Below are 22,682 nucleotides of genomic sequence, written 5' to 3'. Positions count from 1 at the left end.
TGTCCTGATTGATTCCTTATCTAAGTAGCCTTCCAACTGGTCTATTTTTAAGAAAGTCCAAGAGAACTGGTTATTTATTGACATGTCCTTGACAGATCATTTTTATTCAGACTATAGTAATTAGCAATATAGCCAGAGTTATACTAATTTCTTTTGTTCTCTGCTTTCTTGTTACATCCGTATTGCATGAAACATTCCCTGCAAGTGGTCAAGACAATGCAATGGCACCTTGGTTTCCAACTGCTTTGAAACTCATCCAATTTGGTACTCAACACATTTTGACACAAAAATTTTGTCCAGGTATCATCATTTGTTTGGTACTCAACACATGAGCTAGAACTGGTCGGTGTTGGATACCTTGTGACTCACTACATTATCCCTTATAGGAAAAATTTGTTTGATACTCATCATTTTTGGTACTCATCACGCCTCCCGGAACCAATTAACGATGAGTACCAAGGTACCAGTTGGCACATGTTGTCCTGTATGCCAAGTGTCACCAAAGTCCAATTTTACTATGGTCACATTATTTGGGTAAGATAGGATTCCATATCTAAAGGTACATGTATTTTGAAGACTGTTGTCTCACCTTATCACTTATGTCATATAAGCAATGTACTTACACACTATTAAGATATCTCTATAAATGAATGTATTCTATGTATAAAATTAATTGTCATCCTCAATAAAAATGAAAACAACTTTGCTTTGAATAGCTTTTCCTGGTCATTTCAGGAAATGCAAGAACATCTCCTCACTTCTTATTGGAGGAAAATCCATATTCCTTTTAGTAATTATAGTAAATGCATATTCATACATTAATTTTAGTGATCCTGTTTATTCACCGTTTGGTATATTTCAATTGCCAAATGTTAAAATGGTCAAATTACCTTGAAGTATTTTCCAACAGTTGCATAAATCATTAACCAATTCTGCCTTTTTAAGCTTAAGCATTCTTTCGATTATATCAAACAATTTCAGTTTCATAATGAAGAACATTATGTCATTTTCCTAAGAACTAGGAAATTACTGAAATGACCAGGATGAGCTATTCAAAGCAACATTGTTTTCATTTTTGTTTTGAGCGGGTCAATTAATTTTATAAATACAACATAACAAAAAAAAATGGCATGCAGATTTGTTTAACAAGGGTTAGATTGAAGCATAAATATTTTTAAATAAAACAAATAAACAAATAAAGTAGATACTCGTGAGAACCATTTGCTGTTGTTGTCGTCAGCATACTGATGATCAGAAGTATTCCCACGTGGCTTTACCAGATGCTTTGCTTTCATTTTCCAATGATACATAGGAGAGGCCTCCAGAGCAGCTGTGACCTTTTCCAACCCTAGAGATTTTAAATGGAAAGGTCTGTAAAATTCCAGAGCAAGTATAGCACGTAGGGAAGGAGTCTGTAGACAGAAGGAAACAGAAGGTTTCTTTCCAGGAGAAAAATGGTAGACCTGATCTCATTGCCATGGGTTATTCTGACAGCGACAGCGATTCTGAGAAAGGATTTTACCTCTCTGGAAGTAGTGATGAAGAATACAATCTTGAGATTGAAAAAAAATCAGAGTTAGTAATTGCCAGATTGCATTTTCATAGTGCTTTTAAGCTAGGCTGTAGCACTGGATCTATCTGAATGGCTGCATTGTGACAAATATTTAGATTAATCTAATAAAAAGACTGACTGCATGCTTATAAATTTATCCTACAGGTATTAATCCTGAGAGGTATAACTAAACAAGTTAAAAAACATACATGGTGTTCTTCTATGGTGAAAAGTGATTTGATCAGATCTGGAGTGGTGTGTGGTTACAGATTTACTGATGGAATATTTATTAGCATATATTCTTATAAATCATTGTAATACCAGCAGAGTGATACCGCATTTTGATATATATTTGTATTTCTTTTTCTGAACAGACGTTTAGTGTTCTGTTCAAAATTCAAAATCCACTTAGATAATGAAAATTCATAAGATTTTCCTCTATTGCCTTTTCTCTCGAATCCATTCTAGCATGTTCTGACTAATTTTCTGGGCACCGAACCCATTTCCAAGCGAAACTCTTAAGCCACAATCATTTATTGTTTTGATTATGTAACAATACCCGTGGCCCTACATGACACCCAATTAGTTACATTTAAAAAGTTACTATATTTGTTCTGGGACGTTGGGGGGGAGGGAGGAGGGGGGAGGGGGGAAAGGGGAAAAAATTTTTGTAAAACTTTTTGAATAAAAAAAAAAGTTACTATATTTTTCCTTGCAACATACTTGAGTCCCATTTATTTCTGTATTCAAAGAAGCTTGGTTAAAAAGTTGGTGTTTTCAAAGCTACGCAGTTTGGTGAGAGACTAAAAATTTTAAAACAACTTCTTTCAGAAAGTTTTGCCGTCCCTTTAAACATTACATATCTTGAAGATATTTTTTTTCTTGATATAATTGGAATTCATACCAAACTGAAACCTATGTAGGTTTGCATAAGGAAAAACCAAAAGTAGGAAACATATTAGAACCTATTTATTATTTTCTTCACACACTGGTTTTCTGAACAGAGCAGGTCCACATTAATTAGTCTCCTCCCATCTAATGCAGCTTGATTCGTTAATTGTTTGCTTTTTGCCTTTCTCTATTTATAGAAATGATAGATTGTGTGGACGTCACTATACTAAAATATCCACACTTCTTCTGTGATCCATATTAATATATAAATGTTCTGCTTCTGCTAAATGAATTGCCAAGTGAGAAAACGATGAATGAAATGATCTTATGAAAAAGCATAAAAATGTGAACATTTCTGGGCAACATTTCAACCGGGGAAATGATTACCGTGTTGATAATGGTTTATAAACATTTCTCAAGAGCAGCAAAATTAGAATAGCGTTATTTGTCAATGTTTTTTAAAGCATGATATATTAGTAAACATAATTCTCATTTGCAAGATGCATTTGTGTCCTAATGTTGCATAGTAGTGTAGAGATAACTGCCTGGCCATTTTGTTTAAAATGTGTGGTGTTGTCCTTTCAGGGAAGATGTCAGAACGGCTAACGTTATTAGTGCAGAACCCGTGACCTGTCTTGTCATCGACAGAGAGTAAGTATGCCACTTTTCAGCATTGATACTAATTATCTCAAACTGCTAATTCTGTTTAGCAACTGACCTTGTTTAATCTTGGAACATTTGGCGGGAAAATATTTCACTGACCTGGGCTTGAGATCAAACACACATCCAGCTGAGTCACTGTTTATTAGATGCATTTGGTAATGACTCCAGTTTGAACAGAAACATAAAAACGCTTGGAAGGTTATCATACAGCGGACAAATATTCATAGCATTTATCTGAAGCTGAAATAAGTCAAGGTTTCTTTCTGCTGAGCTTTCAAAATTCTCAGTTCCCCGGTTCAGTCATTGCTTTTTGTCTGTTGCAAACATGCTTGGGATATGAATAAAAACAATGCTTAGTTACCGCGGAACAGTTAGCAATTCTGTTGTTTAGCTGCTGAACACAATGAATGCATTATGGGGTTGCTAAGTGAGTGAGCTATCATTTAGCCTACAACAGACTGAATGTGCAATGTTTCATTGTTTTCCCCTCCCCTCTATTTCACATTAGGTAGGCTGTAAATAACCTCTTTTTAATGAAAATTTCAAATTTAAAGCTTACACCGAAATGAAAGGAAGAATTACATTTGGGTCTCTTAATGGGGAGAGATTCATGGGGTACAATGCCATTTTTTCTATAAAGCCAAAATTTTTGTAAAACTTTAGAATGCCTACTTATGTACGCTTCATCGATCTAGAAGAAAAGAGAAGATAGATAGATAAATGATAAATAGATAGATAGATAGATAGATAGATAGATAGATAGATAGATAGATAGATAGATGATAGACAAGGCGATAGAAAGAAGATACCATATTTTTCGGAGTATAAGACGTACCATTTTTCCCAAAAAAAGAGGGTGAAAATCTGGGTGCGTCTTATACTCCGAATGTAGCCGTGCCCAGCCTCTCAAATAGAGGTTTCAGAGGCTGAAAAAAGCATCAGAAACGAAGCTTCAGAAAAAAAAGCCTCCAAACAGAGCTTCAGAAAAGAAGCCCCCAAACAGAGCTTCAGAGACACAGCTCACAACCAAGGAACCTGTTGCTAAAATTCAACTCTGGGAACAGCTGATTGGGGGAATTCCGGAAGGCCATCCACCTGCCAATCATCTTTTTTGTTATTTTCCTCCCCAAAAACTAAGGTGCATCTTATACTCCGGTGCGTCTTATAGTCCGAAAAATACAAAGATAGATACATAGATACATAAATACAAAGAAAGAGAGAGAGTGAGAGAGAGAGAAAACAGAAAACAGAGAGAAAAATAGAAAGAGCGGGAGAGAGATGATAGACAGATGGGGTTGACAATATCCTTTACAAGAATTTATATTTACTGAAATGTTTCTGAGAATATGTATGGAAATATCCATTTTTAATTTATGATCCACTGAAATTAAAGTGAAACCCATCTCTTACAAAAAATTGGAACTGTTAGAATTGCCAACAACGTAAGTGATACATATACAAGGATTTTTTTGTATTACAAAATAGCCATTAAAATGTACACATTTATAGAAGAGAATTAATGAACGTCAGATATTTTATTGAGGAAAATAAAATAATTACTTATATTTGAGCAATATGTCAAATATGTTGCCACTGGAATTTACAATGACAATTTAAATGAAAAGGAAGAATTAATTCAGGATTAGTGCTTAATTATGGGATAATTCATCTCTAATTTTATGGGATCAACTGAATATATTTTTATTTCGCTGCTGACAATGTCCTTGTAATACCAAGTGGGTGTAAATATAACCTCTAAGACTAAAGTTGATCTTCTGCATGCCAGAGAGTTCAACATTGTGCAATTGAATACGAATGCAATAATGCTATTTATAGTGAATGTTTTTTTCAGTTGCATTGTGACCCTGGAGATTTTGACTTTGTTGTCAGCAGATCTGTGTCCAGCTCTCATTTAATTATATACATGAAACTAAGTGGAATAACTTGTAAATTAGTGAAAACTTTTTTAGGTTTTGTTAAAATGTTCACACTTAAAGCCTTAGTGAATGGTTTCTGTCAATTTCTTTGCAGGTACATCTCAGGCATGTTAACTTGAAGCTATTGATATTTTCACATGAGTCCCATAAAAATCTGTGTGCATATATGTGCATGTGAATGCCTTTGAGAAGTTTTTGACTCCTCAACAAGTCCCTAAAGTTTTTCTTGGAACAGCTTTTGGAAATGGTTTATTACTGTCTCCTTTCTAGGGCTGGGAGAGAATAATTGGCCCAAGGTCATCCAGCTGGCTTTGTGCGTAAGGTGGACTAGAACTCACGGTCTCCCAGTTTCTCTCATGATGTCTTAACTACTGTACCAAATTGGCTGCAACCTCAAGCTGAACCTTAACAAATCTCATTATGTAGAGCTTCTTCTGCAGAACTTTATTGTGTTTTCTGCCACAAGGATTTAAAAGAAAACTAGATAAAATCATGGTTGATCAGTGACTGCATGCTGTATGGCTGTATGCCGCCAACAGTTTTAGATGTTACATTTGCCAAGTAGCACAAATACCTGCTTCTAAGTTTGGGGTGGGGAAGAATCATTGCTAAGCAGCTGCATTTTGAGAAGATCTTCTTGTTTTCATTTACGGCCAAACCTTCCATGAACTTTCATAATCGAGCCAGGTTATAAACCGCGCAGGGATAATCTTGGGTAAAACATATTAGTGCTGTAGGAGAAGAGCTCTGAGGCAAAAATAAGAGCAAGTCTGGTAGCACTTTTTCTGACTGACTAGCTGTAGACTAGTTTGACTTACTAGTCTTAATAGACTAGTAATAGACTAACTTATTAATATGGGGCTCAGTGCTCAGGTCTGTCGAAATCATTCTGAATTTGAGTTTATCTTCCAAAGAATTAGCAATTTCTCCCCAGCTTTGTGTCAAACAGAAATTTGATGAGCACCCCTTCAATCCCCTCATCTAGGTCATTTATGAAGATATTGAAGACCACTGGGCTCAAAGACAGAACCTTAAAGTACCCCACTGGGTAGTTATCTAGATGTAGTTCCATTGAAGACTACATGCTGAGTGCAGTTGGCCAGCCATGAGTTGCCATGAAATTTTGGCAAAAACTTTGCAGTAGATACTATAGTTTATTATGTCCTATCAACAGGACATTAATGGACTTATCTCTCATATTTCTGAACAGTTCTGTGTTAGTACAAGATATCTTTGCTAGTTGATGAGAATAATTGTTTCTTTCTTTACTTATTCACTCTATTTTCAATAACATCAATTCCTATCCATTTTCCTCTAGTCATTCTAAGCACTTAATTGCTGAAATACCAAGCACATTATATTTATGGAATAAATAGACTCTTCACAGTAATTATAAGTACAAATACATTTCCAGCTCTCTTTCTCTCTATAGTTACATCATGTTACTCTTCCTTCTATAATCTTATCTATGAGATTCTCAGTCATCCAGGTCATGGTTGTCCCCCAAAAATGCTTTTTTAAGAGGCAACTAGACCTTCTAGTTTTTCTTTGAAGACATTTCGCTTCTCATCTAAGAAGCTTCTTCAGCTGTTGGATGAGAAGTCCTCAAAAAAACCCAAAAACCCAAACAAACCAGGAAGTCCAGTTGCCTCTTGAAAAAGCATCTTTGGGACATCTATAATCTATCCTATCTTATCATCAAAACCATAAGTCACAAGTTCATTGTTTTCATTCTTACACAAAAATTCACTGAGCCCTGTGGCGCAGTGGGTTAAAAGTGCATTATTGCAGGCAAACTCTGCCCACAGCCTGGAGTTCGATCCTGACGGGCTTCCATCCTTCCGAGGTTGGTAAAATGAGGACTCAGATTGTTGCAAATAATGCTTACATTATAAATTGCCTAGATAGTGCTGTAAAGTGCTATGTGACAGTATAGCAGGGGTGAAATGCTCCTGGATCACACTGGATTGCGCAGTCTGGTAGCGATCGTGGCCGGTAGTTCAGCGATCTGGTAGCGATGGCGGAGCAAAGCTCCGCCCACCCGTCCGGGTGTCATTACTTCCTGGTTTTACAGGAAGTAATGTGTTTTTTACCTTCTGCGCATGTGTAGAAGTTTTTGCGCATATACAGAAAGTCTGTGTGTACATGTGACATGCGTGATTAAAGCACACACATAGCGCGTGCACTTCCAAACCAGTGAGGAAGGTAAGTAGATTTTACCCGGGTGTATAAGTATAAATGCTATTGCTGCAAGAGGCTTCCAATTAGCAAGACATGTAGTTCATGTCTTTTGTCTAATGAAATAAGTTAAAATATTCATTTCAGCAAAATCTCTCAGCTTCCCCAACTATTCTTCCATACTGGGTGGTGTCAACTCTTTCTATCTCTGTGCATGTAGTAATCTTCCTGCTGTGGTCTTAGATTGAAATAATCTTCCACAGCTTTTTTTTAACTAACTGTTTATCACCTAATTTTAAAAGGAAAAGTTCTGGCCACAATCATTAAACTCCGAAGTCCAACACTGCCCAGCAGACCCCAGCCATGAAAGCTTACACCAGAATAAAATTGGTGTTGTTTTTCTTGTGCCCTTCCTGGGAGAGGTAGAAGCAAAGGTCTACCTAATATATAATTCATGCAGAGATCTTTATAGCAATTGCAACGAAATACAGTAACATGTGTTGGGCAAGAAAAAATCCGTGCAATCAATGACCTTGCTTTGTTGGAAGAGTCCAGCTGACTATTGTTATAAGGACACTTATAGTCATGAATAATAAATAATGTTATGAATAATGATTTGTAATTAATGAATTATGAATTAAATCATTATCATTAAATATTGATTCATGACTGTTCACTTGTGAACAGTGTTTCCCTTCTCGTATTTCTTGAAAGGATTTTGAAGCTGACCATGTGCTTGTCTGTACCCCTGCTGACCTTGAAATGCAGGGAATGGTCAGTGCAGCACAGCTATGATGGTTTATGTAGTACAAAAATCCCCTACCCCTGCCCCAGAGAGAAGTGTGTGTGTGTGTGCATGTGTATATACATACATACGCACGCACACACACACGGTGGTTACAATGCAGTATTGCTGGCTATTTCTGCTAACTGCTGGCTGACGGCAGTTCGATTCTTACTGGCTCAAGGTTGATTCAGCCTTCCGTCCTTCTGAGTTTGGTAAAATGAGGACCCAAATTGTTGAGGGCAATATGCTGACTCTGTAAACTGCTTAGAGGGGGCTGTAAAAGCACTGTGAAGCGGTCTATAAGTCTAAGTGCTATTGCTATTGCTAATACACAATATTGCTAATACATGCAAATTGCTAATACACAAACACATACATGCAAACATCCTAGTCTCCTCTTCAAAGCCATGGTGATGTATTTTGGGCTTTCCAAAATCAGACCTATCAGATAAGACAGAGCTGGCTGTGGAGCAGTGGTGAAATCTGAACCAGTTTAACTACTGGTTCGCTAGCTGCACATGCATGCTGCACACCAAATGTGCGCTGCAGTCGTGCATGCACAGTGCACACCATGCACCAAATGTGAGGTGCACATACATGCAGTGAAAGCCAAAAGGAGGCATGGAGTAAGTAGAACATTCAGGCAAATAGGTTGTAAAAAGTGCTTTTAAAAGGTTAAAAAAAAGACTCTGACAGTCGCGCGCCACAACCGTGATCGTCGGAGCCTTTTCTTTTACTTTTTAAAATCATTTTTACTACCGGTACAGGAGAACCAGTAGTAAAAAAATGCCTAAAAAGAAAAAAAAAGTTCCAATGATCAGCTGAGTGACGCACGATCTTTGGAACTTTTTTTTTTTTTTACTTTTTAAAGCATTTTTAACTTGTGGTTCTGGAGAACCGATAGTAAAAAAATGCTTAAAAAGTAAAAAAACAAAGTTCTGACGATCACACATCGCTCACCTAATCGTCGGAACTTTTTTTTTTTACATTTTTTTACTACTGGATCGGCGAACCAGTAGACTTTTTTACTATCAGTTTGGGCGAACCAGACCAAATCGGGAGCATTACACCCCTGTTATGGAGGCATCATTCTCTGATCTATGAGCTCCTGTGAAAAGCAGTGATTGCAGCAAGACCCCAAAGTTTATCAATTAGATGCTTTTTCCAACAGCTGAACCTGTGCTGTAGGCAAGAATTTAGCACAGACTAATTTTCACAACAGAATAGATAGAATAGAATAGAATTTTTTATTGGCCAAGTGTGATTGGACACATAAGGAAATTGTCTTGGTGCATATGCTTTCAGTGTACATAAAAGAAAAGATACCTTCATCAAGGTACAACACTTACAACACTTAATGATAGTCATAGGGTACAAATTTAATACTTAATGATACAAGCAGGGGCAATCAAAAGCGAGAACATAGAACTGAGTAGAAGCTGGCTGGAAGGATTAAGACTGAGTATATTAAGGGAGGGGCATGATGGCTCAGCAATTAAAGGCACTGAGCGTGTCAACTAGAGAACTGGCAGCCCAGGTTCAAAACCCGACCTCTGCGCAACAGGCTGAGCTCCAACTATTTGGCCCAGCTCCTGCCCACCTACCAGATTGAAAGCATACAAATGCAAGTAGATTTATAAGTACCAGTTCAGTGGGAAGGTAACAATATTCTACGCATCTTTGCCATACAGCCATGCTGGCCACATGACTACAGAAATGGTGAAAGCAAACTAAAAGTCAGCCAGCTCATTTTCCATTAGGCTATGAGAACGTGGAGCTGCAGAACCTCTTTACAAATGGCACAAAATCTTCATATGGAAGTGCTCTCGATCTACCCAGATTCATTCCAAGAGCCTCATGTTACAACAGGGAGCTCCATACTCATGTTCTACAACTGCCAAGATGCTGACATATGTTTCATTTTGGTGCTTTCTTCTCACTTCCCTGCAATGTTCTTGGTACTGAAAAATCACATATGGGTTTCTAAAATCCTGACCGATTGTATTAATTTCTATGTTTCTTGTTAAATCTTCAGAATAATATTCTTACCCTTAATTCCCCGGTTTAAATATCAGATTTCAAATATACCCTTTCCAATGATTTGTTTGAAAGGATATGACATTTCAAGAACATTGCTTACAGGAAATTATACTGCAATTGCATATTATTTATTTATTAGTTAAGAGTAGCCCATTTTCAGCACATACTAATGCTTTCTCAAGACTAATGGGAATTATATACAAACATTTAATGGTACAATATGTTTCCTGGAGTCACCATTTGTTAATCAGAGACAAATTGGCTGTCTGCAGTTTCCATCAGTTCATCAAAATTCTGTCTTTATCTTGGTGGTTGAAATAAGTGGCCCTCAGAATTATTGTTATCATCATTACATTAATTATTGCCACCCATTTCCATAGACTCTGGGTGGCTTACAAATACAAAACAATGAAAATGGCTAATATATCTATGGCCATATTTGTGAAAATTCTTTGTCCATGTCACCAATGTATGTCATAAGATATTTTGAGCACCAACCTTTGACCTTACAATCCTTATAAGTAAGCTAGCCATGGTCCAGTAATATCTGGACCAACATAACTAGGGATATTGCCAGTTAGTAATGCTATAAGATTTAATTAGAACCTCAACAGCTTAGGACCTGAACATGAAAGCTACCATTCAGTGGTAGGCAGGGGTGGGTTCTATGTACCTTTACTCCCGGTTCTCAATGGGACTGTATGTGCAGAAACTTCCTGATGATGTCCACGTCAGTGAGCGGAGCCTCCTGCCAGTTTTACTACCAGTTCTTGCAAACTGGTCCAAACCCACCATTGATGGTAGGGCACATATTTTGCTTTTAAGAGCTCCCAAATTCAATCCCTGTAGAACGGCTGCAAACCATTGTAAACTTGGAGTAAAGGAACTAGTAGTAGACTTAACTCTGTATAAATCAGTTCCTGTGAGGGTTTAAAGAACAATCTTCCATTTCACAGTTTGTTAGATACCACTGTGTCAGGCTGAACTTTGAGTAGCTGTATATATCAATCTCCAGTAATAACTAATAGGTATTCTCTAGTATTTTAAATCCACTATCCAATTAATTCATCATTTTTCCCATTTTTCTACTTCCCTTCTTAAGACATTTTCCTATTGTTTATTATGGATTCTTAAGAAACAGGTGGAAAGAAAGAAAAGAAGAAAAGACAAACACAGAAGAAAAGGGAAAAATGCAAAACGAACAGAAAAATAGAGAACAAATAAGAGAAATGGGGAACTTAGAAGCATTGCAGATTAACATTTTAATATTTCATTAAATAAATTGATGATGTTTTTCTTTTTTATCATCCGTTGGCTTCAAACACCGAGAAGGTTTTGAGCTTCTCTTTGTTGATTATGGGATTAAGGGAGCAGTCAGTCTTTATTTGGTTCAGGACTGATTGATCAGTTCTTTTTTACTGTCCATGCTGCTCTTAGTATCAGTCTCTTGACTCATAATTCAAAACTGCTATCTTCCCTATCTTGCTCTTTGTCAATGTACAGCTTTCACAGCCATGCCTTCCATCCATAGGGAAGACCTTTGCTTTAATTACCACGATCTCTGTTGTCATAAAAACACCCTTATGCTTTGTGGATCTAATTTATTATTGCTTCTCCTTAAAATTATTCCCTTTCTTTTTTAGCATCTCCAGCACATTCTAATTCTTTATATTTTTGAACCCAAGAAAACAGAAATATATCCATTTTTGCATTGTTTAAATTAACTAACTGTGGTAATTACTTTATCTCTCTAACTTATATTTTTGCACTGTCTATATTTACTATATTTTTTTTTATTTTACTTTGCCACAAAGAAGAGGGAGTCAAACTATTTTCCAAAGCCCCTGAGGGTAGAACAAGAAGCAATGGGTAGAAACTAATCAAGGAGAGAAGCAACTTAGAACTAAGGAGAAATTTCCTGACAGTTAGAACAATTAATGAGTGGAATAACTTGCCTGCAGAAGTTGTGAATGCTCCAACACTGGAAATTTTTAAGAAAATGTTGGATAACCATTTGTCTGAAGTGGTGTAGGGTTTCCTGCCTGGGCAGGGGGTTGGACTAGAAGACCTCCAAGGTGCCTTCCAACTCTGTTGTTGTTATTATTATTATTATTATTATTATTATTATTATTATTAAAGTCCTTCTTTCTTTTTGCTTTGGGTGTCATCTAGATTTTACGGATTGTTTGTCTTCTGTACATTTCTTATTATCATGCTTTCCAATACTGCCTTGCTTATAATATGGTCACATTAACCATATAGGGACAGTTTGCATTCTTGTCTCACTTCTTTTCCTATTGTGAACCACTCTGGTTTTTTTTAATTGTTGTAAATATTATTTCAAAAAAAAATAATGAGCTGTTCCTGTTTATTCGTTACTTCTAACTCTTTCTAGAATTGGCTACATTTATCAATAAAACAAAGCTAAGCAAAACATTTTTAGTGCTTTCATAAGCCATCCTATGTTAACCATTTGATCTCACATCCCTTTGTCTTTTCTGTAAAATTCTATATCTTTGGCATTTCTCTCTCCATTATCTCTTCTATTCTTGTAAGCTCTTAAGCAAAACCTTCCTTGCATTGAGGAATGGTATGGTAATTGGGTATATTCTGTTATATCTTCCTTCTTTGTTATAGGTGTATACACTGATCTCTTCCAGTTTCTAGAACATACATTTTTGATTTACAGCAACTTCTAGAGACAGCCAATCACTGTGGTGCCAAAATAAATAATAATAATAATGAGAATTAGCTTTATATCTTTTCAGTGATGGCTGGCTGATGTTAGAAAGATGTTATTAGTCAATACTGTTGGGATGAAAACAGATACAGTCATGATAACAGAGCCATTAACATTTTAACTGATATATTAATATGTCAAGAATTTTGTTTATCCCCTTGTATGTATCTCAGTATAGTTTTTTCATCTGCTTTGAATCTAATTTGTCCATTTCTTATGCATTAAATACATTTGATTGGTAGTAGTTCTCCACTGTATAAAACTTATATTTTTTGGTAATGGAGAGAAGTATTGTACCTTGATGAAGGTATCTTTTATTTTATGTACACTGAGAGCATATGCACCAAGACAAATTCCTTGTGTGTCCAATCACACTTGACCAATAAAAAATTCTATTTTATTTTATAGATAGCTATATAGCTAGATGATTGGATGGATGGATGGATGGATGGATGGATGGATGGATGGATGGATGGATGGATGGATATACAGACAGATGGAAGGACAGACAGACAGACAGACCAAAAACACGTAGAGAATTATTTTCAAGCCATTTATCAGCAGTGGCTATATAGTTGTATATATATGAATCTACTGGAAAACACAAGCTGGCTACATATATTCTTCTCTGGGTCACATGACAAGAAGACAGGAGAAGGTGAACTTAAGTTGGAGTTGTTGCCAATCTTTTGAATTGCTCCACAACTCTCTTTCCCATAATGTTGGATATTTTTCCGCCTCTCCAGTCTCTAATGTCATATAGCTCATTTTTAAACTCAAACTGCAGCTTGCTGGCTGCTCCCCACACACTAAATTTGGTCCTGTGCTGTTCAGCTTTTCAAGAGTTATGTTGCTACTGCACTAGAAGGACAGATAGTTCCAAATCCCTTGACATATTTGCAGAGCATGGTTTCTGAAATTCTCTCCAGCTTCGTGGCCAGCAGGGTTTATATGAAGTGTCTCTGGGCTTGTGTGTGTATTTGTGTGTGTGTGTTGTGTGCAAGAAATGAAGAATGGGTGTTCTGCATACGCTCTGTTCTTGGCGAGGAAGAAGGAGGGAAGGGAGCTTAAATTGAACAGCAGGGAAATATTGTTTTCTCTTAGAAGATGTGTTAGGAGGGGATTTTTTCCCCTCACAGAATCTCACTGTTGGATCTGGCCAATCTTTGAACTCCATCTTCTTTTGTAGGCTTTTGCTGTTCTACCAAATTTGGTCCTGTTCTGTTCAAGACAGATACAATCTCAATCTCTTTACATAGTGATTCCCCCTCCCCCCCAAAAAAAATATTCAATGAGGTTAGAATGAATAATAAGAATGTTTGCTCTAGAGTAGTGTCTGCTAAAGTATTGCTGAAGGCATTGTGCTAAACATTTCTCTAAAGAGAGTTGGTAATTTCCATGCAAGCCTGTATCATAAAAATTGGATTGTTCACTTGGATGCACTTTTTGGAAAGAGCAATGAGTCAGACAAACATGCAGTAAACAGCACATAATGAGCACTTTGTGATAAAGAGAACTGTCAACAGCCCTAAGAAGTGAGCCAGAGAATCAGAGTTGAGGGCACAAGCCGGGAGTTGGAGCCAGGTCATAAACTTTGGGGTCAAAACTGACAGGAAATGCTTAAATTAGCATTAAGGAATGCAAAAACAATAACTATTCCTGTCCTACCACTACCATACTCAGGCATGCATTCCATTCCTGAGCCAAGACAAATTGCTCCATTAGGTCCCAGCTCAGAAAGGATAACTTTTAGTACACCTTCTATCCAGGAGGCATAATGGCCAAATCATGGTGTCTGGTCCAAAGTAGTTAAATATTAGTGCCTGGAGGATAAGCTATCCCTGTGGGTGTCTTAGTACACTTAGTACACTAAGTTTTTAAATTATCTGACTAGTTCATTTAACAGAATAACAGAGTTGGAAGGGACCTTGGAGGTCTTCTAATCCAACCTCCTGCTCAGGTAGGAAACCCATATACCATTTCAGACAAATGGTTGTCCAATCTCTTCTTAAAAACATCCAGTGTTGGAGCATTCACAACTTCTGGAGGCAAGTTGTTCCAGTGATTAATTGTTCTAAGTGTCAGGAAATTCCTCCTTAGTTCTAAGTTGCTTCTCTCCTTGATTAGTTTCTATCCATTGCTTCTAGTCCTGCCTTCAGGTGCTTTGGAGAATAGCTTGATTCCCTCTTCTTTGTGATAACTCCTTAGATATTGGAACACTGCTATCATTTCACTCCCCTAGTGCTTCTTTTCATTAAACTAGACATACCCAATTCCAGCAATCGTTCTTCATATGTTTTAGTTTTTCTCCTGTAGTCATCTTTATTGCTCTTCTCTACACTCTTCCTAGAGTCTCAACATCTTGTTTCCATTTCTAGCCATGCAAATTAGAGTTAGTTGCAATAAGATCTGTGGATGTGCAGTTGTTAGAATACAGTACGGCAGACTAACTCACTGTCCGTTGCCAGGAGTTAGATTCTGAGCATCTTAAGCATTGACTTCCATCCTTCTGAGGTCTGTAAAATGAGGACCCAGATTGTCGGAGGCAAGATGCTGACTCTGAAAAACCACTTAGAGAGGTCTGTAAAGCACTGTGAAGCAGTATATAAGTCTAAGTGCTATTGCTATTACATTTTTCTACTGAGTAAAAGAGTGCTAGGTTCAAAATCATTATCTCTTCCAAAATTATTCTGAGTAGCCAACTTCCTGAAATAGAAAACTCCCTCCATAACCTATTGCCACAAAGCCACCAGCAATCATTTTCAATTTGTCGGTATTTTTACTTTTCTCTGTACCTTGAGAGTACACTTTTCTAGTTCTTATTCCTGTCATTTCCTCATTTCTTCTTCATGTTGAAAAAATATGAAAATTGAAAACTAATCGTCTGCTGATAATTAGAAGCATCCTATTTTGGCTAGCAATATTAGCAACTAACTGTTCAATTTACCTGTTAAAGCTAATTTTGTCAGATATACATCTATTATTTTTCATTCCTTCTTTGTAATATGTTATTAATTCATTTGCCATAGGATAAATAAATAGTTAATCAATTAAATATGAAAATTGTATCATTATGTTGATCAATGAATGGAAACTGATCTTGATATTTTGTAGAAGATTGAAAACATGCTTTCATGCTTTAATAAATATTTACACGTACGATTCCAGCTGAGACTTGATTTCACTGTTTTGCAGTCATTCACTCAGTTATTCATAAGGAATTAACTATTCATTCAGTGTTGGTGTAGCCTACAAATTAAGGATCAGAACATATGCATGTGATTAATAACAGGACTGGGAGAAAACCACCTGATGGGACATTGTGTCACCTAAAATATTCATGTGCAAATTATCGGTCCTAAAAAAAATCATTTTTAGTGATGTTTTTAGCCTCTTAATAGCTGATTATGCCTGAAAGCAGGGGTGAAATGCTCCCGGTTCAGACCGGATCGCATGATCCGGTAGCGATGGGAGCAGGTAGTTCGGAGAACCAGTAGCAAAAATCCCTGCCCCCCGCACTGCCCATGCCTCGCTGTTCCTCTTCTCTGTCCCTGAAGCGCTTGGTGGTGATAAAGCTTGGTGGTGATAAAGGCCTTAAATGACTGCTGCAGCACTTCAAAGGGCCGCACTACAGCTGATCAGCGCTATAGGCAGCTAGTAGACCGGGGCCTCTATTTTTAAAGAAGGTAGATTGGTGCCTCAGTAAAAGGCAATTGGTAGACCGGGGCCTCTACTTTTAAAGAAGGTAGACCGGTGCCTCTCAGTAAAAGGCAATTGGTAGACTGAAGCCTCTATTTTTAAAGAAGGTAGACCGGTGCCTCCCAAGTTTTGTATACTTTATTATTTTTATTATTTATTATTATTGACCATGCCCATTCAGTCACCTGACCACCAAGCCACACCCACCAATTAAGCCATGCCCACAAAACCGATAGGGAAAATTTTTTAGATTTCATCCCTGCCTGAAAGCAAGTTTCTCACTGAGACTTCTTTAACTAGACTTATGGAAAAGAAATTAAGTGAGAGAATTTTGACAGGTAGTGCTTTTTCTTTAGTGTTAAAAGTATATCTTTATTCTCTTGTTAACAGTCTTTTGCTAGACTGGGGTGCTAACTATCCATCTTGCTGCTCATGAAAGGATACAAAGATTTTCCAAGCTTGTAAATTTTATCAAACCAATTGCCTTCCCTCCCAGTTTCTGAGAAGATTATTAAAGAAGTACCTATATGAGTACTTCAAAGCCCTTGAAACTGCATTGACCATCTTTTGAGTTCCACCTGAACATTTAAGTCAAGATAGCAATAGCACTTAGATTTATATACCACCAATGGTGGGTTTCAATTTTTTTTACTACCAGTTCTGTGGCCATGGCTTGCTTGGTGGGCATGGCTTTGTGGCCATGTGACTGAGTGGGCATGGCCAACTTGAAGTCACTTATGGCCATGGCCATTCAGTCACATGACTCCCCCACCTAGCCACACCCACAGAAAAAAGTAGGAATTTTTTTTGAATTTCTACCTATCTACTTATTTTCTGCCCAGGCCTGGCCTAATCTATCAAAGGCCTCCTCTTGCATGCTGCCCCGCCCTCCCTTCGCCAGTCGCACGCTTTGCCCCGTTTCCCCTCCTTCAGTGGCCCCGGCCCTAATCCACTTCCTCCCCCACCACCGCCTCTTTCTTCAGGCAGCTTACCTTCCTCCTGCAGCAGCTGGAGGAGTCTGGAAGGCAAGCTGAGCTCTGGTAATTTTGCACTATGGGGTGGTATACAGTGGTGGTTTTCTACCTGTTTGCACCTGTTTGGTTGAACAGGTAGCAGTAATTTGGCCTGGGTCGCCAAACCGGTAGCAACCACTGGCTGGCCATACCTCTGAACTGGTAGCCTGGTCACCGCTCACTTGCCCCGCCCACCCGCATGATTTCCGGGAAGCAGCTGGCAAAGAGGCAGTGGCTGGGAGGTGTCTCGCAGTAGCATCGAAAAAGAAAAAGCCTTTGAGAACTGCTTTGTGGTGGCAGCTGGCCACAGGCTGCCAAAATCTACTGGAGGTTGCCAAGAAAGCTGCTGCCGTCACCACCCTGTTCTTTACGCCAGCTGTGCATGTGCATCCCATTGCCTGCTGTGTTGCACTCAGACTGACGCAGCAGACAGTGGGATGTGCCAGTCCGAGTGCGACACAGCAGACAATGGGATGCGATTGCAGCGGCTTTTTCTGCAACCTCCAGTAGTTTTTGGTGGCCTGCGGCCAGCCACCACAGCCACAAAGCAACTCTCAAAGAGGCGATAGCTGGGAAGCTTTTTCTTTTTTGATGTAACTGCAAGAAGCCTCCCAGCCACCACCTCTTTGCCAGACGCTTCCTGGAAATCATGTGGGTGGGTGGGGCAAGTGAGCAGTGACCAAGCTACTGGTTCAGAGGTGTGTCCAGCCAGCGGTCACTATCGGTTCAGCAACCCAGGTCAAATTACTGCTACTTGTTCATCCAAACTGGTGCAAACTGGTAGAAACCCACCCCACAGTGCTTTACATCACTCTCTGGACAGTTTACAATATCAGCATATAGCCCCCAACAATTTGGGTCCTCACTTTACCGACTTCAGAAGGATGGAAGGCTGAGTCAACCCTGAGCCCCATCAGGATCGAACTCCAGGCTGCGGTCAGAGTTTGCCTGCAATACTGCATTCTAATCACTGCACCACCAGTTATGATGTTGCTTCATTTGAAACATTCTGCTAGGATGTTGAGCTTGTCAATCGAAAGGTCGGCAGCTCGGCGGTTCGAATCCCTAGTGCTGCCGTGTAACGGGGTGAGCTCCCGTTACTTGTCCCAGCTTCTGCCAACCTAGCAGTTTTGAAAGCACATAAAAATGCAAGTAGAAAAAATAGGGACCACCTTGGTGGGAAGGTAACAGCGTTCCGTGCGCCTTTGGCGTTGAGTCATGCCGGCCACATGATCACGGAGACGCCTTCGGACAGTGCTGGCTTTTCGGCTTTGAAACTGAGATGAGAACCACCCCCTAGAGTCGGCAATGACTGGCACATATGTGAGAGGGGAACCTTTACCTTTACCTTTTACACACTAAGTGCCTCATTCTGTTCTAAAACTGCCAATACTTATTCACTAAATTAGTGTGAAATATCTGGAAGCTTGGCAATTAGAGACAAGGTATTATTTGCGCAGTTTAACTAGAAAGGCAATAAATTGTAATCTTTTAATTATTACCCCTTCAGCCTTGTGTATGTTTTCTCCAAATAATACCCTCAAAAGCTTTTAAACAAATTAGAGGTTTATGTAGAGAAAGGAAAACCTTACTCAAACTAGCCTGGCTTTTATAGGGACCATTGTGGAATGCATCTTTGTGTAGGTTTGAAAGTCATGATCCACAAATATAGTGGTGGCCCTTTGGTTCGTGTTCTTATATGCATTTTTTATTCTATTGATAAGTTACATTGTGGGGAAAATGTAAGACAACTGATACTGATAGACCTAAGCTAATGCTTGACTTGCATTCTAATGTGAAGGTGAAGATGGATCAATAAACATCTTGATCTGACCTTATTTTGTTAAAAAGAGGTGTCAGACAGAACTACTCTCTTTAATTTCATATTAATTATTGTGTCGGGGCATAAAATGTTTTTCTCCCAAACAGGACACAAAATCCACATATTGATGTTTCTCAGTGATGCAGCAATTTAACCTTACAGATTTTGGCTGGAAGATGCTTAGATTTACCATATTTTTTGGAGTATAAGACACATCTTTTTTCCCCAAAAAAAGAGGGTGAAAATCTGGGTGTGCCTTATACTCCGAATGTAGCCCCACCCAGCTTCTCAAATGGACGTTTCAGAGGCTGAAAGAAGCTTCAGAAAAGAAGCCCCCAAACAGAGCTTCAGAGGCTTTTTTTCTGAAGCTCTGTTTTGGAGGCTTTCTGAGGCAGAAAAAAGTTTTTTCTGAAACTGAGTTTCAAAAGCAGAAAAAAAAAAAGCAAAAAAAAAAGCAAGGCACAGAGCTCACAACCAAGGAACCTGTTCCTAAAATTCACCTCTGGGAACAGCTGATTGGGGGTATTCCGGGAAGCCAATCCACCTGCCAATCAGCTTTTTTCTTATTTTCCTCCCCAAAAACTAAGGTGCGTCTTTTATACTCCGAAAAATATGGTATTTATTATTGGGAGAAAGGAAACGCCAATCACTTATGACAAGCGAAAGTGACGGTCTTCTGCAATAAAAGCACCAAGCATAGATGGGCAATTAATATTCAGCAAATAGAATAAGGGCATACTGTATCATATGCATTTGGGTGCCTTATTCCAGTAATATATATCTTAGAAGTAACATGTAATGTATTGTCTTTCTCCCGTGCGATGGACAGGAGAGAATTAAATGTTGCTAAAAAAGGAGTAAGAGGCAATTAATAGTCTTTGCATTCTACCCATAAAGAATATTTCTAGCTCAGGGTTAAAATGAGGGGTCCTTGATAATGTCTGATCTTGGCTGTTTTCTTGCAGATGTTTCATTGCTAAAGTCATTAACACTCTAGCAATGATGTTACCTAGTTTGATAATGAAATATCTGCAAGAAAACAGCCAACTTCAGAGACAACCAAGGACCTCTCAAAATGCATTCTGCTCCTTTATTAGAAAAAATTAAAGCTAGGAGCAGAGAAAACAAAATAATTAGTTACTTGAAGAAGGTACCTGCTGAGAAATATCTCGGGTATTTTGCTATCTCAATTTTAGATATATTCCAAAATACTTTTTTTTCTTCAAGTCACGATAATTTGGAATGGAACAGCAATCAGCAAAGACTACAAGGAGTTGGGGAGCATTCCGGTTTCATTTCTTATTTGTTTATTTTAACTTTTATTTTATTATTGTTGTTGCTGTTGTTATTGGCACAGTCAGCCAGATGTTTAGCCTGGATTGTCGAACCATTATAATACATAAAACTTGTATGCTACCCAACATTATTTACTATTTTTTGTTGTTTAGTTATTATATCACTTCTCTCTTCCATATGCTGAAAAACTCTAAGCCGTCTACACAAAAGGACACTGAGTTAAATTAACTTTCAGGAATTGTTTTGGATTGTGATGGGATAAAAATGAAATAAGTCAATAAAACAGAAATAAAATCAATGTTAATCATGATTTCATGGTCAAATGGAAGCCTTTTGTTTATGGGAGATAGATATTGAATCAAAATCATTGGCATGGAAATCTGTTTGTGGTGCACATGCGTGTTTTGTCACGGTATTTTCAGTGGTGGGCTGCTGGGGGTTTTCAGGAGTTCAAGAGAACCTCTAGCTAAGATTTTGTGCAGTTCAGAGAACCCCCAAATCCCACTCCTGGCTCTCCCCGCCCACCCTGCCCTGCCCCTCCCAGGATTCCCCATGCAGCCCATTATGGATGCAGATAAGTGCAGGACGCACACAGAGGGTTCGGGAAGGCGAAAAACAGATCTACCGGAAGTTTGGCTCCAAAAGGCCTCCAGAGCCTGGGGAGGCTGTTTTCGCCCTCCCAGACAGAGAATTTCACTGATGGATTTTGCCAATGAAATTTAGTAGTCAGGAGAAGGGCGTTGACATCTGTACTGGGTACCCAGGAGGTCTCTGACAGGGCAAACACAAAGGAAGCATCCGGAGCCCAGGGAGGGCAAAAACGCTCCCTCAGCCATGGTGCAGGAGGCCGACTAGGCCACGCCCATCATGGCCACACCTACCCAGCAACCAGGCAGAGAACCCCTGGCTAAAATTTTTGAAGCCCAAACCTGGTGTGTTGTCATGGTATTTTATAAGATCTTAGGCAGACCTTGCACAACAGAGAATGTTTGCAACTCTTCAAGTTATATATCAGAAACATTTTCTTTAAATTGTGTCTTCATTTTACAGCTCTTTCAAACATTTGATTGGAGGCCTGGATGATGTTTCCAATAAAGCATATGAGGATGCTGAAGCAAAAGCAAAGTAAGTCTCAGTTAATCTGATTTTCTAATATTCGCTTTATTATTCTTTTTAGCATGCTGCCTTTTAAGAAGGGGAGAGAACTAATTAAGGCATTTTTTTTCCTCCAAAGACTCCTCCTTTCTTGTCAAAACAAGAAACCCTAAAAAAGATCAAATGAGGGAGAACTTCCTAATAATTAATTACTCTTTATTATATCATGTTACAAAGAGGCAAAGCAAATACGACAGTATTCTTGAAGACAGTGGATAAATTCGTGCAAATAAAAACTGCCCAGTTGTATTATACAATTCAAGAAGTAACTTGGTTAGTTAGGTAATATAATTCTTTGATTGCATTTGGTGCAACAGTTTTTCTATTTCTGTAACCATCCTTATGAGGGGGGGAAAGCAATCCTGATGTGAATGTCAGTTTGATTCTGCAGATCAACTTAATGAAAATCATGGAAGGCAGACAAAGCTCTTGTTACTCCAAAAGAAATTATTCCAAAATCTTTTAGATAAGGGGTGTCAAACTCAAGGCCCGGGGGGCAGATTCGGCCTACGGGGTGCTTAGATCTGGCCCATGGGGCTGCCCTGAAAAAATCAAAGGACCGGCCCGTGGTGCCTCTGCCAGCAAAAATGGAGCTCGGGACGAGCAGCCCTCCCGAACTCCATTTTCATTGGCAGAGGGTTGCAGGAGGCCAGCGCAGCTGAAAACAGAGCTGTTTTCACTGGCAGAGTGCTTGGTCTATCACAGGCACCCCCAACATGTTGAGCTGGCCATGCCCACCCTGGCCACACCCAACCCCCAAGGTCAAACACAACCCTCAATGAAATCAAGTTTGACACCCCTGTTTTAGATTTTGGTGGCCTTATTGAAGCAGTAGTTGCAAACTTTGTGCTCCATAAACCACTTCCTGAAGAAAGTATAATATGGATATTCTGCTACCTCCATCTTCCT

General features: G+C 38.6%; 1 protein-coding gene across 4 annotated transcripts in view; it reads left to right on the top strand.

The window, feature by feature from the left end:
* Positions 1 to 22,682, top strand: part of PRKG1 (protein kinase cGMP-dependent 1) — a 1,075,924-nt gene that overhangs the window by 938,885 nt on the left and 114,357 nt on the right. For 3 of the 4 annotated variants that reach the window (XM_058187717.1, XM_058187716.1, XM_058187714.1), the window contains 2 exons: positions 3,029 to 3,094; positions 21,669 to 21,743. In XM_058187717.1, coding sequence (XP_058043700.1) covers positions 3,029 to 3,094; positions 21,669 to 21,743 — 141 coding nt within the window. Of the gene's footprint in view, positions 1 to 1,405; positions 1,576 to 3,028; positions 3,095 to 21,668; positions 21,744 to 22,682 lie in introns of those variants that run through there. The other variant, XM_058187715.1, reaches the window with a different exon arrangement.

Source organism: Ahaetulla prasina, chromosome 6 (assembly GCF_028640845.1).
Source record: "Ahaetulla prasina isolate Xishuangbanna chromosome 6, ASM2864084v1, whole genome shotgun sequence".
Classification (NCBI taxonomy): domain Eukaryota; kingdom Metazoa; phylum Chordata; class Lepidosauria; order Squamata; family Colubridae; genus Ahaetulla; species Ahaetulla prasina.
The sequence above is the reverse complement of the archived record's forward strand: the minus strand, read 5'-3'. Positions and strand labels throughout refer to the sequence as shown.